Raw genomic sequence first — 14,847 nt, forward strand, 5'->3', positions numbered from 1 at the left:
ACAAGGGCAAAGGTGTAGTGTAACAATTTGACAAGTTAATAAGTTTTGGTAAGTTTATAAGCCAATAGGAGTGTTTCATAGGTCTAACCAATTTCTTGTTAAAAAGTGTCTAAAATTAACCAAATTGTAGGGTGTAATGCCTAAAAAAAACAAAAATGCCAAAATTTGTTAATGCTAGGCCCCACATGCTTCTTTTGTTTTAATGCCACCAACATTCACTACAATCGGCCAAATGGAGCCGATGCTTGGCATGCCAAGTGCCGATGCATATGAGGCAAGGGAACCGATTTACCAATGAAAAGAATCGTAAAAACTTGACGACTAAACTCTTGTCCTTAAGAACATGTCATTTCTCAAACTAATATGACAAAGATTTAAACCATAAGTTATAAAGGAGAAAAAGGAAACAGATTTGTTACAAACTAGCAAAGTAGCAATTGGTCAATTGGATGCTATTCGAGTTGGGCCAATAATATGGACTTTTGTTAGGCACTGGTGAGTAGTGAATGGTCAAAAATTTTGGAATTTTTGGATGTTTTATATACCACTGTTGACTTAAATCTTCGGTCAGGAATGGAGAGGATCTTTCCAAGAAAACACCAAAAAGAGCATGCTCCAAATAGGCAAATATACATGAGTTGCCGTTATTCTAGTCAGAGTCAAACCGGTGAACTTTTGCTATGACCATGGGACTATCTTGGTGAGTTTGACAAATAATAGGATATAAATTTTGTTACATGTCATATTTGTCAATTGCATCTATCTTGATTGTTTTAAGGTATGTTTGATATAACTAATTTGTAGCTATAACTTGTAACATGACGTAAAATGGCAAACATGCTACAGTAATTTCAAAATGTATAACTAGTAGTGACATTTAAGTAATTTGCCATTTAATAAGTTCAAACTATTCTCCAAAAACTATTTTAAGTAACGTATGGTTTAAAAACTTGTGATATAACCTTATAAAAACTTTGATAGTCAAGTAAGATTTATGAACTTAATCTTATGAAATCTTATGAAAATCATAAACTCATACACACATAATATACATATACCCATTGAACGGAGATTTGCTAATGTTTTTATGAAGAGAACAGTCCAAACCATGGATGCCCCCACACTTTGGGTAACAGGTTCATACTATAAAGTCCGGCCGACCAGAGGCGGAGCCAGGATTTAATGTTGAGAGGGACTCAACCCTGTTTTTTTCATGATTGTTGTATACAATATAATGTGAAAGATTTAACCATTTAATAAAATGTCTACAATTTTATTACGATGGTTTACTTTAATTGGCCCAGTATAAATGTTTTACTTGCAATGTCATGGCTAGAAATAAAACATTTATAGAGGTGACTTGGTTCGAAAAGACTTTTGTCCACCCCTACGCCCGGCGAAAGGGGACGCTAAAAAACAGCTAATGCTTTTATAAGGTATGTTTGAAATTGTTTTATTGCTTTGTATCATAGATTTCTTTTCTAGACGAAATTTATTTGATTTTTTTCCTTTTTAATTTTTTTTTTTTTGTTTTTCTTATATCAGTATATAAACTTATAAATTCCGAAGTAAGATTTCTAGTGTTCAAAAGGATAATTGTGTCACATAGAAACAATAATTTTTATACTGTTTCAATCATAGCAATGGTGATGTAAAGAAGATTTTAATTGTATAGAGTGAATGAATAGTTAAATTGATAGAGATTTTTCATTGTTAAGTTATCTAGCGACTAGAGATGATGCTTCTTTTTAATCTTTATGTATCTGAAATGTTTACTTGAGAAGGTTTCAAACGAGAACCATTTAAATTAGAAGAATCATGATAACCTTTTGATGTTTTTATGTGAATAATATATGTAATAAATTTATAAACACATAAACATATAAAATTATAACTTATATGGGAATAGTTCTTACATGAACTTTATAAAAGATGACATCTAACTATTAGTAGGATGGTTGTTTTATTTCTAATTAACATTATTATTTTTTAAGAACAACAAATATACCAATATATTACGGAGTACAAAACCTTTTACACAATTGTCCGTAACATGACTTGAACCTCAACTTCATGATTATCACATTAGCTAAAAAGTAAAAACCTTCTAAGCTTATCAACTAGTTTTTTTTTTACCCCGGTAGTTGCCCGGAATCGACGTTGTATCATAAAACATATAAGTATATATATATATATATACAACATTACTTAAAAGTTTAGACAGTTAAAGCTTGCTATAAAGGGTGCAAAATAAAAAAAATTTGGTGAGCAAAACTAAAAGTTTGATGTTCAAAGTTAGAAGCCTTAAAATAAAAAATAAAAAGTAAAAAAAAAAATAAAAAAATTGATGATTAAAGTTTGAACTATAGTTAAGTTTGTATACAAAAAGTTAGACTAAAGTTAAAAAAATCAAAAACTTAAGTGGTGAAAATAAGTTAGATGCGTTTAAATAAGAGATAGAAAGTTAAAAAAAAATGAAAAATTAAAAACTATAAAAATAAATTGTACTTGTATACAAAAAGTTAGTTAAGTGGTAAAAATAAAAAACTCTGAAAGTATACAATCGTTAAAAAAAAAACAGAAAAAGACAAAATAGGAAAAAAATAAAATTGTTGACGTCATGATAACATCAAGAGGTTACTGTAACTAAGGCTTCAACAAATGTTATAAATAATCATAAAACAAATATTATATAAAAAAAAAACCCTACATATACAATATTTAACAAGTGACCACCAATTTATAAAGACAAAAGTAAGTATGAGGTTGTTATCCATCTAATTTGGGTGAAAAATCCTTCACATACTAATATTTTAATATTTTGAATAAATATTTGGCCCTCCAAAATCTTTATAATTTTAAAAAAAATATGTAAAAAATTTTCCAGCCAACTTAAATATCTAACAACCTTACATTCCCTTACCCTATTTATAAATCATTTGCAATTTGCAACAATATCAATGCTGATACCAAACAAATACTAGTAGCTAAACCATTACGGCATCACCCCACACACGCCACAAGTAAACAAATTATTTACTTCTCAAAAAAGAAAAACAAATTATTTAATCGAAAATACATCCATGTTCCACAAGATTCCTTTGTTATTTTAATTGACCTATTTATAAAACGTTTAACAATTTAATTAAAAAAACCATTAATTTATTCATTATTTCCTGGAATCTCTCCTAAAAATCTTTCACAAAATCACCAAAACTATCTGTTCCAGCTTGGCTTTCTTCCCTAAAACAAACTACCAGCCTCCTGTGTTGACCATCATACATATTTGACCATTTGACCTTTCATATAATTTCATTCTCACCTTCGTTCTCTTACAAAACCAACTAATTTTCCCACCATTTGCAACACAAAATTTTGTTCTTCAAGAAAAACAGCCAACCCATTACAACAACAACAACCAAACCCATTACCAATTTTTTGAAAAAGATGCCACCTTTTTCACAATCAAACCCCATCTCAAATGGGTTTTCACAAATTCATCAAAAAACTGATAACCCATCAACCAATAGGTCCAATATCATCACCATTGATGTTGGTGGCCAACTTTTTCAAACCACCAAACAAACCTTAACCATAGCTGGTTCCAACACCATTTTTTCTAATCTTTTTGATCAAAATGAAATCCCTTTTATTGATAGAGACCCTGAATTGTTTTCAATCCTTTTATCTTTATTAAGAACAGGAAATCTTCCATCAAAAGCCAAAAACTTTGAAATCCAAGATATCATTTTTGAAGCAAGATTTTATGGCATTGATGATATCCTTGTTCAATCTCAATCAAGCCCATCTCAATTTGAAGCTTTTGGCCTTGAAAAATCATTGCTTTTATCACTTAATGGCAGAGATTCACCTTCTGCAATTGCAGCAACACCTAATGGGTCAGTTCATGTTTCTCATGGTAGCAAAATCACATCTTTTGATTGGTCTTTACAAAGAAAGTCAACAACTTTGACCAGTTTTACAGCTATTGATTCTTTGTTAGCTTTGTCACCAAATGTTGTGGCAGCTGGTGCTACAGATTTTTCTGGGCTGCAGATTCTTGATCTTGATTTGGGGTATGTTAGACAAACATTAAACTGGGAAAATGTTACCAAGTCTAGCTCAACTGTTCAAGCCATTGGGGTTTCTTCTGAGTTTTTGTTCACTAGTTTTGAGTCAGGTCGAAGGAACTCGAATTCGATTATGGTTTATGATCTGAATAGTTTTAAAGCTGTGTCTGAAATTGCTCATAATGAAATATTTGGTGCTGATCTTGACTCTGCAATTCCATCTACAAAGCTGAATTGGGTTCCTAGTCTTAATTTATTAATGGCTTCAGGGTCTCATAGTGGTCCTTTGGGTGTTTCAGGAAATATAAAGTTTTGGGATATAAGATCAGGGAATGTAGTTTGGGAAATGAAAGAAAATGTTGATTGTTTTTCGGATATAACGGTTTCAGACACTCTTTCGGCTATTTTCAAGATTGGTATTAATTCAGGAGAGGTTTCTTATATTGATTTACGAAACTTTGGGACTTCTAACTCATGGCATTGTCTTGGTGATGGCCGAAAAGTTAACAATGGAAAGAAAGAAGGGTTTGGTTGCAAGATTGAAACCCATGGGAATCAAGTTTTTTGTGGTAATCAAGGGGAATTAGAGTTATGGTCAGAGGTTTTGATGGGTTCATCCAAGAATGGAAAAGATCGAATCTTTAGGAGAAACACATTAGGAAGAGCGAAGGATTTGGGTGGAAATAGGATCACGAATATGTGTTTTGGAGGAAACAAAATGTTTCTATCGAGGAAGGATCAGCAATGTGTTGAAGTTTGGCAAAGCTCAGGCCTAGCGCGAAGATTTTGATCCTTTGAAGTGTTAAAGTTATTTATTTTATAGCTAGCTAGTTTGTAAAGCTTATGTTCTATCGATTGTTTGATTTTAGTTCGATTGCTAATAATAAAAGTAGTGATCGTTACGGTTAATGCCAGTATTGTATCCAACAAATATATAAGTCGAATTTGTTTTATACTAATAGGTTTGTACAAACAAGTAATATTGACAACATGGATGAAGAGATTGGCCAGCTTGAATGGTAACAAAAGTTGTATCATTATTAAATATATAGTACATAAATGCATGGTCTTTATAATGTTTTCATCTAGTGGCCTTGAACTAAATTGGATGGATACTCTTAACAAACACTATTTTAACGGCTACTCAACATGTAACTACCTCTCACGTGTGCAACAAACTTTACCAATATTTTGTGGCACTACTGGCGCCAAATCCCTTGGCCAAAGATCAACCTTCAACCCATAAACAATGTGAATGACATCTTTTGCTCCACATGGTGGCCGCTCAAAGCCGGTTTCGAAGCAACAAAGCGGATGGCCATAATTTGTAAATACGTTAGCCAGGACGGAACAACATTATACAAACATCGCTAATTTTGAATTACTTTTTATAGTGAACCTGTAAACCTGGAGCCACAAACCCCCTACAAGACCTATGAATCCATGGGATCAGATTTGAACTCTAGTTAGTGACCCAAGGAGTTGAACTCTAGCAGTTGACCCAGGGAGTTGAAGCTGCATGATACTAATATGTATATATAATGCTTGCAATTTTGCAGACACTGAAACAATTTTTTTGAAGTTTAGATGTTTTTCTTTGTAGTTATAAACTGAGAAGGAAACAGAGTCCTAGTTTCATTCTTTTTTACCAATTGTTGAGCCGACAACTTAACACCAAAATGCAAGTAATAACAAACCTCTAACGGATATCTCTTTGATCATCTATATTCTGATATGAATCCTAAAATTAAAAATCTGGCTAAATTAACTAGCAAGGACTAGTCAAATTGGTCAACGTATAAGCATACAAATAGTCTACACACATTTAATTAAATTACAGTCTCATTCTTACCTAGTGATACACTAATACAATGAACCAGTCTTGTTTAATCTTCGCTATGGAGCTACCATTGTCAAGCTGATATCCCATAGTTCTTTAGCCAATGCTGAATCTTTAGCGTATGAGTTTGGTTGGGCTATGTTGCTATCCATGAAATATTCGCCACTGACTCCTTTAACTTGTGGGTGCAATGCGACATAGCATGTAGTTGCTGCTCCCTGTAGATCAAACGAATTAAAATAAATTACACTCTGCAAGTGTTCTTCAATTGAGTTTGAAGGTGATATGATAGTTTTTAAAGACTAATCGTTAAGACATGATAGTATTTAAAGATATGAGCTACAGACTAATTGAACCTGAGGTATGTTTTTCAGAAAGTATTTGCCAACCCAGTCAACCACACCTGAATCAACAACAATGCAAACTTTAATGAAACAAAAGATTCAAGCAAGAATGATGCATAAATGGAAGTTAAGAAGAACTTGAGTTTTACCATCGATAATTTTGTGGTAACGCAGAAGATTAGTAGCAATAGATCCAGGATGAAGAGCATTTGCAGTTAAATTCACCCTGTTTTCCTGGTATTTGTTTGAAAATTTGTTTGAACAAATGTCTAGTTAAACACTCCCTGTAAGTTATGTCTAGTTAAGCATCACAAATACCTTGAAGCATTTTGTTAGCTCTTTAGCATGCAGTATGTTGGCTAGCTTTGATTGTCCATACATGTATATTGGACTGTAACTGCAGAGTAGAATCATGTTAACATCTGAGCCACATATGTGTGTCTAATACAGCTCATTTATATACCTCGATTCTTTGTTTAAGTCATCAAAGTAAATCCCTTTATATGCAAATTTATGAGCTTCAGATGATACGTTGACTATCCTGCCTTCTTTATTCTGCTCATGTGAAGTACGCTTCATGGTCTCGAGTAAAAGTTGTGTCAAAAGAAAATGACCTAAAAATCGACTCAATGATCACATAATCTATTTATGCTTATAAATTAACATTTTAAAATACATAGGCTATGGTTCCAACATACCTAAATGGTTAGTTGCAAACTGTAGTTCAATCTTGTCTTTTGAAAGTAGGAATGGTGGAGCCATAACCCCTGCATTGTTACTTGCAACAAGACAAAGAGTAATCTAAGCAACTTTCAACAACAAAGCATAGAGAACTTCCATACAAATATTATTAAAGGATGTGCATGTTCATTTCGAGAGTGATTCTAGGCACTAAAAAGTCAGAATCAGATAATCATCTTTCTTTTATCTTAAAATTCATTTTATAACAGTCACTTCTAACCTAGTTTTACAAATATGATTATTTATACCACAAATAATCATAAAATCATACTTATTGAATAAGACGTGATACCTTAAAGAAACGATGATACTATATAGTTTCCTTACATAAGAATATTCAAAGGAAGTCCCGAAGAAATGAACTCAGCTGCAAAGTTCCTCACAGATGCCAGGGAGCTAAGATCCAACTCCATTACATCAACTTTAGCTGTAGGAGTTTCATTAAGTATAGTTTGTTTAACTTTTCTACCACTTTCAGTATTTCGTACTGCCATAATTACATGTACATCGTGCATTGCTAGAACTCGTGTTGTCTCAGTGCCGATACCACTTGTAGCTCCTGAACATACATAATAATACCATGGGGGCTATGTGAATTTTAGAGACAACAATTAACAATCAAAAAGTGTATTCACAAACGGTGTGTTTATAACATTACCAAAACCTTAAACCTATATGATATTATAGTGGGCAATGGACATATTATATAAACTCTAAGAGGCAGTGACAACTACATGATACTTAAGATCAAGAGCCAAGATTTTAAGGAATTTGGTTGATAGTTCAATGTCGATGTGTTTCCAAAGTTCACTAATTGACTTCGTAAGTCAATGAGTAATTGAGTATGCCATGTTACCAAACTTAATAATTATCACTTACTGTATCACTAATCATCTATAAATCCAGGACATCAACATAACATGTATTTCCAAACCAAAGGGGTTGAAAACTATACCTTATTAAATTCTGAAAAGTTTTAAGGAGTCTCATATCAAGAACTATCAACTTAACAGAAAAATTAGCTTTAGGTTTTATGAGTTATATGGAAGAACCAGATTTTCAGTATCAAAATGTCTATATTTGAATTTGTAAGGTCAAACAAGTTACTCATAAATCATAATCATCAATTTGTTGGCTAACAGAACATACTCAATATAAGTAGTGTTCACCTGGCTTAAAAATAAGTCCATCTCTTCCTTCAAAATAAACTACAGTTAACCTTATAGCCAAACACTCTTAACTCCAGTTTGGCTTTAAGAAAATACAATAAAGTATACGCAATTACGCTCTTCCAAACACGCTCAACGTTGACTTGATGCTAGAAGAAATTGTCAATTGTACACGCACCATAAAACCAATGATCCATCTTAAACCACCAAAAAATCACACACTCTCTAATCCGAAAAGAGTCAAAACCTAAGGGTGAGTTTAGTTGTAGAAAATTAGGAGTATTTTTAAGAAAATTTTTCCAGGGAAAAAATATTTACCAAATATCTGCTATGGACTAGAATTCATAACCTATGAAGGTCCTAACTAAGTCTCATAGTATAATTAATATCTCCCTTTAGTAAATCATAACTTTCAAACCCATAAATGATTCATCAAGATTCAAACTTTGAACATACAATACATAAAAATCAAAACTTTATAAGAACCCATTGAAGGATTTCTTGTAAATATGAGTTACAAATAGATAAATGATCATTTCAAGATTACCTGTAACAATGGCTGTCAGACCAGTTCCATTAATACCTTTAGTAACATCTTCAGCTGTTGAAGAAGCTGAAAACCCTGATGCCCCTTTTCTCCCAAAAAACCACATCTTTTTTGCTTCTTCAAAATATTTTGATCACACCCAATAATAAATCCAAAAAGTAAAGAAAAAAACAATACAAGACAAACAGTAAAACGAAAAAATACAAAATAAAAGAGGTTTTAATTGAGTATTATTGTTTTCCTAGTATAATCTGATAAAACCCCCCCATTTGCTAAAGTCAAAAATTAAGCCCATTTAATTGTTTTACTTAATTTTCATCTTTTCGCTAAAGGAAAAATTATGTTCAAATCATTTGACTTATGAGTGACTAGGTTTCAGAAAGTGAGATATACAAGCCCCTCCTGGGAATGCCCTCCGCCCAATACCAACTTGCCACGTGTCCTCCAATCATTAGGAGGGGCATTCCCTATTCCTTCGGGGTGGAGTAATGCCTCTTGGGGCATTCCTTTTATTACTTTTATATATATATATATATATATATAGTTGGGTTAAAAAAAAAAAACTTAAAAGTTTGCTTTATCCTTTTACGAGGCAATATTCCCAATAAAAATCCAACCTGTAGACCATGCGCAGGTAAAAAAACAAAAACCAAACACCCATTCGAAATGCGAAGCCTTCACTTTTGTAACATGTGGAACGCCCCCGGGACCGAGATAGGGCGTTCCGGTGGTAATTTCGAGAAGAAACGAGCTACTCCGCTTAGTCTTAGGTTATCTCCAATGCTAGACAGTGTTACATCATATCCTTATAAATTCTTATAAATTCTTACAAATCCTTGTATATCCTTACAAATCCTTATATATCTTTACAAGTCCTTTAAATCTTATAATTTTATCTTCAACCATACAAACATCCATACATATTCTTTTACTTCCACTAAAAACAAAAATATATTAGGTAAGGCAGCATGCCCTTAGTAGGTAAGGGCATCCTTAAAAAAAACTCTTAGTTTTGGACAAGTTTTAACAGCAAAGGATATCCAATGGCACCTAAGAGTACCCCATTGGAGATAGTCTTAGGCTTACTAAAAATTAGAGACCGGTTACAAAAATACATCCGGCAAAAATAAGAAGAAAAAGATGCATTCTTATGATTTTTTTCAGTGTGGAAAAGAAGGGAGAGGAGAGGAGAGGTGAAATATATAAGATGCATTCTTAAGATTTTTTTAAGTGTGGAAAATGAATAAGTAGAAAGGATTAGAGGGAAAAGTTTAGTTGTTTTTTGTCTCAAAAGTTTTTCCCTCATTTTTGAGGTGATTATGAAGGAAAACTTATCTTCCCTCTCATCTCCTTTCCTCCCTAAGTTAACGTTAACTAAACATTTTGAAGTAGACTCATTTGGGTATGTGTAACGTGTTCCGGTCAATAATGGTATTCTATTTCTTCTTACAAAATGTTGTCATGAAATTCTTTATTTAGCTATACACACAATTACAACATGATAAACGATAGGACACATACACTTTACAACGCAATCCGGTTCTAGAAAACGTTCAAAATCACTCTCAAACAATCGTCCACGATATTCATTACAAGAAGGAAAAAAACGACCAAAACATGGAGTATATTACAAAAGAAACATTATGGTGGCCGCAGGGTGTGGGTTACCTTTTTTAATACATACGAAACACAAATTTTAACATTTTTAATCATTTATTTTCGGTCAACTTCATGCCACATTCCCACAGTTTCTTGGCCAGCTCGGCATCTTCAGCCTTACTACTTGGTTTAGCCAAATTGTTGCCGTAGAAATACTCGCCGCTAACCCCTTTAACTTGTGGATTCAATGCCAAGTAGCATGTTGTTGAAGCTCCCTGTGACACAAATCAAATGACATTGTACAGTTAATCACTTGCATCTTATTTTGTGGATCGTATCGCTATCTAATGCTGCAGGGCCAGAAAATAATGAAAATAAGAATTGAATGGATGCAGAGGTACAAACCTGTGGGATATTCTTTTGACAGCATTTGAAGAGTGGGTTAAATAAGAAAGCTATGTCAAAGAGTAAAAATAAGTTAACATGGAAAACAACAAAAGGATCATTGTTTTAACAAGTTGAAAAACATGGATATATATTTTACCTGACATACAGCTCGCATGACGTCCAAGATTAGTTGCAATGACTCCAGGATGCAATGCGTTGACCGTTATATTATCTACGCCTTCTTCCTGAACTCAAGGATATACATTATTCCACTTGTTACAAATATTGACTAGTTTAAAAACAGAGTTATTGTTGCATTTGTCTATCTTATTTTTGGTTCTGATAATATTTGGTGTCAACTTTTCTTTTTATATGCGATAAATATGTTTCTAGTTATTGATCGCAGCAGGTTTACCTTGAGGCGCCTTGCTAGCTCCTTAGCGTGTAGAATATTAGCAAGCTTTGATTGTCCATAAGCATAGAAACTATTGTAGCTGAAAAGTTAAACGATGGATGTTACATAAATAAATTTTAATTTTAGTCTTGTTTTAGAGTTTGCATTTCGATTTTAGTCTATAATTCCAACAACTTTTAGAGAAAATTAAATAATAAAAACCGGGTTTTAAAACAGTGAGACCAAGAAGATTTTGATACCATTTCTCATCGTTGAGCTTATCAAACATAATTCCCCCTTTGTAAGGCATCCTATGACCTTCTGATGAAACTATGATGATTCTTCCTTCTTTTCCACAATTTTTAGCAGTATTTTTCATTGTATCCAGCAGCAGATTCGTCAAATGGAAATGCCCTATGATAGGAGTTAAATTAAACATGAACTACTTTAAGGAAATGTTTTCCTGGAATGAAAACATTAGTAATCAAGCTATACCAAGATAGTTAGTTGCAAACTGAATCTCAATTCCATCTTTTGAAAGGGAAAACGGAGCAAGCATCACCCCTGCATTAGCACTATACATGATAATGAACAACTTTTATCAGAATTGCACACTGTAAAGAAATCACAAGATACGTTTAAAAACGTGCATATATGTATCTTACGTACATGAGAATGTTGAGGGGTAGACCCTTTGAAATGTACTCATCTGCAAACTTTCTTACGGATTCTAGTGAACTTATATCAACCTGCATAACATCAATGGTAGCACTTGGACAACCTTTTATTATGGTTTCTTTACACTTAGTAGCGGCTTCCACGTTTCTAGCTGCCATAACTACATGCACACCACGCAAAGCTAGGACACGTGCGGTTTCTAAGCCAATTCCACTTGTTGGTCCTGCAAAAACAAACATCTTGGATGTTTAATGATAGACATACCATATAACTCTATCAATGGATATACATATTAAAGTTGAAATTTTCGAGTTTCAAATGAGTTTAAACCACCAAAAAATACTCTATGAAGCTGTCAAATGCACTCTATAGTCCATTCCGTATTACTAAAGATCATACTTTCATGTGTTATCCAATTTAATCTCTGAAAATGTACCAATTAATGTGACTGATCTTTCACACACAAACAACTAACAAGAAGTCAACTTTTACAAAGTTTGACCATTTAGATTATTAAATTCTCATCTACATAAACAAACATAATTAGTCTAAAATGTGGTTTAATGATGACAATATAAGGTAATCATTTGAAAACCAAGTGAGAAGTTTCCTTTAGAAAAGATTCAAGCAAATGGACAAAATGAACAATAATGTGAGTGGGTTAGATATTTCTAATCTGTCTTTTAAGGAATAATATGTATTCATTACTCATTAGTCACTAGACTCCATCAAAATAGGCCCCATATCTACATTTTCTAAATTGGATGCGTATCTGATGGTTATTTAAATTACTTGTCTAAGCTCATATTTTATGACTTTTTTGATTTATCATGTCATAAGAGTGGAAAACAAGTTCATATGCTATACAACATTGGCTTATTAAAGATAAACCAGATAAATATAAACCAATATGTATAAAAAATAAAAATAAGTAAAAGCCAAACATCTCCTAAACTTACCTTAAAATTATCTAGTAACTGTGCAATATATCTTGAATCAAATTGTAATTTCTCCTTACAAAAAGGAAGTGGATGGAAAACTTGCAAGCTTTTTCAGTGATTCAAGTTAGTCAACTTCTAATGAATTTAAGTAGTACTAACTATATTATATAACCCATGAATAAAACCAATCAAACATATATAGCACAAAACCAAGATTTTCAAAGTCCATGTCTTGAATTAAAACTTATCGAGTTGATTCGTAGTTATAGTTAATTAGTACATGTCGACTACTCCGTATAAATTGATATGAAATTTACACTATTTGTTTAGGGTGCATGTATGTAGCTCAGTCCATGGCTAGAAGTACTTACAATAATGAAAGGAGAAATTAAAAGATACCTGTAACGATGGCAGTTAAGCCATGGCCATCAACTCCATCTGTAACATCTTCAGCTGTGTTTTTAGCTGAGAAACCAGATTTTCCTTTGAATGCAATACAAGGCATTTTTTTTCAGTTTTAGAGAAATAATCAGTGACACCAAAATTTGGATTCTTTCAGGGGTTTTCTAGTAAAGGAAGATTATGTGACAAGTTATTCCAACAAATATTTGGTGGACAAATTTGTAATTAGACAACTTATAAGGCCTTAGCTGTTCAAGTTGCCACTTTTGAAAATAAAATTGGAGACAACTTTCTTGTTTTCATAATTTAGTATTCTAGAAGAATGGAAAGTTTTACTTATGTGTGTTGACTAACAAGGAGATGATATCCGTACAAAATTCAGTGTGAAAGTAACTTAGTAAGGGTGATGGTATGGTATCACCATCACCTACCGCTTACTCACCACTCACCCAAATTTTGTTGGCATTACCACCACTTACCCATCACTCACACCACACTATCTCTTACAAGAAAAGACAAAAAGAAAAAGTCAAAAAAGAAAGAAAAGGACAAAATAAGGAAAGAAGAAATAGAAGAGAACGAATGGTTGTAGGGAGTAGAAATTCCACCCGATTTCCACCACCCGTGAGTGGTTCACTGTTGGCGGCAGTGTTCCACTAGTGGTCGCGAGAACCACTCGCTTTTAATCCGGGTGATGCCAACACCCTAATACAATGAAGGCTAAACTGTTGAAAAATGAGGTCCAAATCTTGACAGGGTTTTTTGTGATATTTTTTTCGTAGAAGCTATTTTAGCTAAAACACGGCTAAGATACTCGTGGTTGTCATGTACGTCATTCTGAAAAACAAAAAACTCTAGCTTTTTTGTTTATTTAAAGTGTTATATATATCCGTTTTGAAACCAAATCAATCCCTTTTAGCTATTATCTTAAAGTAGATATGCAGATTGTAACTAAATAATTCCATAAAAGTGTTGAAATACGTCATAAGTGCTCGTCTTCATAAATCATAAGTAATGTTTGGGATAATTTCAAGTAATATGCAACAGTCATTTTCTAAATACATCTAATCCACTAAACTTAAAGAAGAAAATTAAATTAATACAATGTTTTTTTTTATCAATCGGTCAATCACATTCACAACCACTAATCTTTTAAAGATATCGTGACTCTAAACTCAACTACTTATTTTGTAAACACTTCATTACTAGTAAACTTTGATCCCTATCACACATATCATCCAATAATTATTAATTCTAATTACGAAGAAAAAAAAGGCACAATCACGTCATTTGATAACACAAAATGATGATCCCTGATAACACGGTCATGCTAGCAAAGTGAATGTAGCTATTTCAAAATGTTATTAGCTAATATGGGCCTATGTTTGTGCTTTGGATAGGTGTATGCTTGCACTTTCAAGAGCTAAAATGACCCAGTTATACATCAATGACAAAGCCCAAATCATATCAAAAAAAAGTCCAACATCTTGTGAAAAATGAGGTTACAGAAACATGCATACCAAAACAAATTATGTGATTTGATTTAACTACGGCGGTCTAGTGGAACATCTTGATTACACCACAAAAGGTCACGAACCTTACTACGTAACCGAGAAAATGATTTGAACCGGTCATAGAAGTATAGAACTATCTTGGTTACATCATGTATCTCAGCCAAAAACACATCATTTTCAGGGAACTAGCTGCCCCCTTTTTCCATATGAGGAGAGGTACC

The 14,847-nt window shown here is 32.9% G+C and overlaps 3 protein-coding genes across 3 annotated transcripts; 1 reads left to right on the forward strand and 2 right to left on the reverse strand.

Annotated features, from left to right (window-relative positions):
* Positions 1-3,306: 3,306 nt before the first annotated feature.
* On the forward strand, positions 3,307-5,029 carry LOC122600697 (BTB/POZ domain-containing protein At5g41330). Its single transcript, XM_043773451.1, has one exon. The coding sequence runs from the start codon at positions 3,448-3,450 to the stop codon at positions 4,858-4,860; it is 1,413 nt and encodes a 470-aa protein (XP_043629386.1). The 5' UTR covers positions 3,307-3,447; the 3' UTR covers positions 4,861-5,029.
* A 727-nt stretch (positions 5,030-5,756) lies between these two features.
* On the reverse strand, positions 5,757-8,961 carry LOC122599241 (short-chain dehydrogenase TIC 32, chloroplastic-like). Its single transcript, XM_043771719.1, has 8 exons — positions 8,712-8,961; positions 7,323-7,554; positions 6,953-7,032; positions 6,718-6,868; positions 6,573-6,651; positions 6,404-6,488; positions 6,267-6,313; positions 5,757-6,128 (listed from the first exon to the last, which is right to left on the reverse strand). The coding sequence occupies exons 1-8, from the start codon at positions 8,815-8,817 to the stop codon at positions 5,967-5,969; spliced, it is 942 nt and encodes a 313-aa protein (XP_043627654.1). The 5' UTR covers positions 8,818-8,961; the 3' UTR covers positions 5,757-5,966.
* Positions 8,962-10,234: 1,273 nt separating this feature from the next.
* LOC122599295 (short-chain dehydrogenase TIC 32, chloroplastic-like) lies at positions 10,235-13,330 on the reverse strand. The gene is made up of 8 exons (XM_043771787.1): positions 13,110-13,330; positions 11,761-11,992; positions 11,587-11,666; positions 11,352-11,505; positions 11,113-11,191; positions 10,855-10,942; positions 10,716-10,765; positions 10,235-10,585 (listed from the first exon to the last, which is right to left on the reverse strand). The coding sequence occupies exons 1-8, from the start codon at positions 13,213-13,215 to the stop codon at positions 10,421-10,423; spliced, it is 954 nt and encodes a 317-aa protein (XP_043627722.1). The 5' UTR covers positions 13,216-13,330; the 3' UTR covers positions 10,235-10,420.
* Positions 13,331-14,847: the final 1,517 nt, after the last annotated feature.

This window comes from Erigeron canadensis, chromosome 5 (genome assembly GCF_010389155.1).
Source record: "Erigeron canadensis isolate Cc75 chromosome 5, C_canadensis_v1, whole genome shotgun sequence".
Taxonomy (NCBI): Eukaryota; Viridiplantae; Streptophyta; class Magnoliopsida; order Asterales; family Asteraceae; genus Erigeron; species Erigeron canadensis.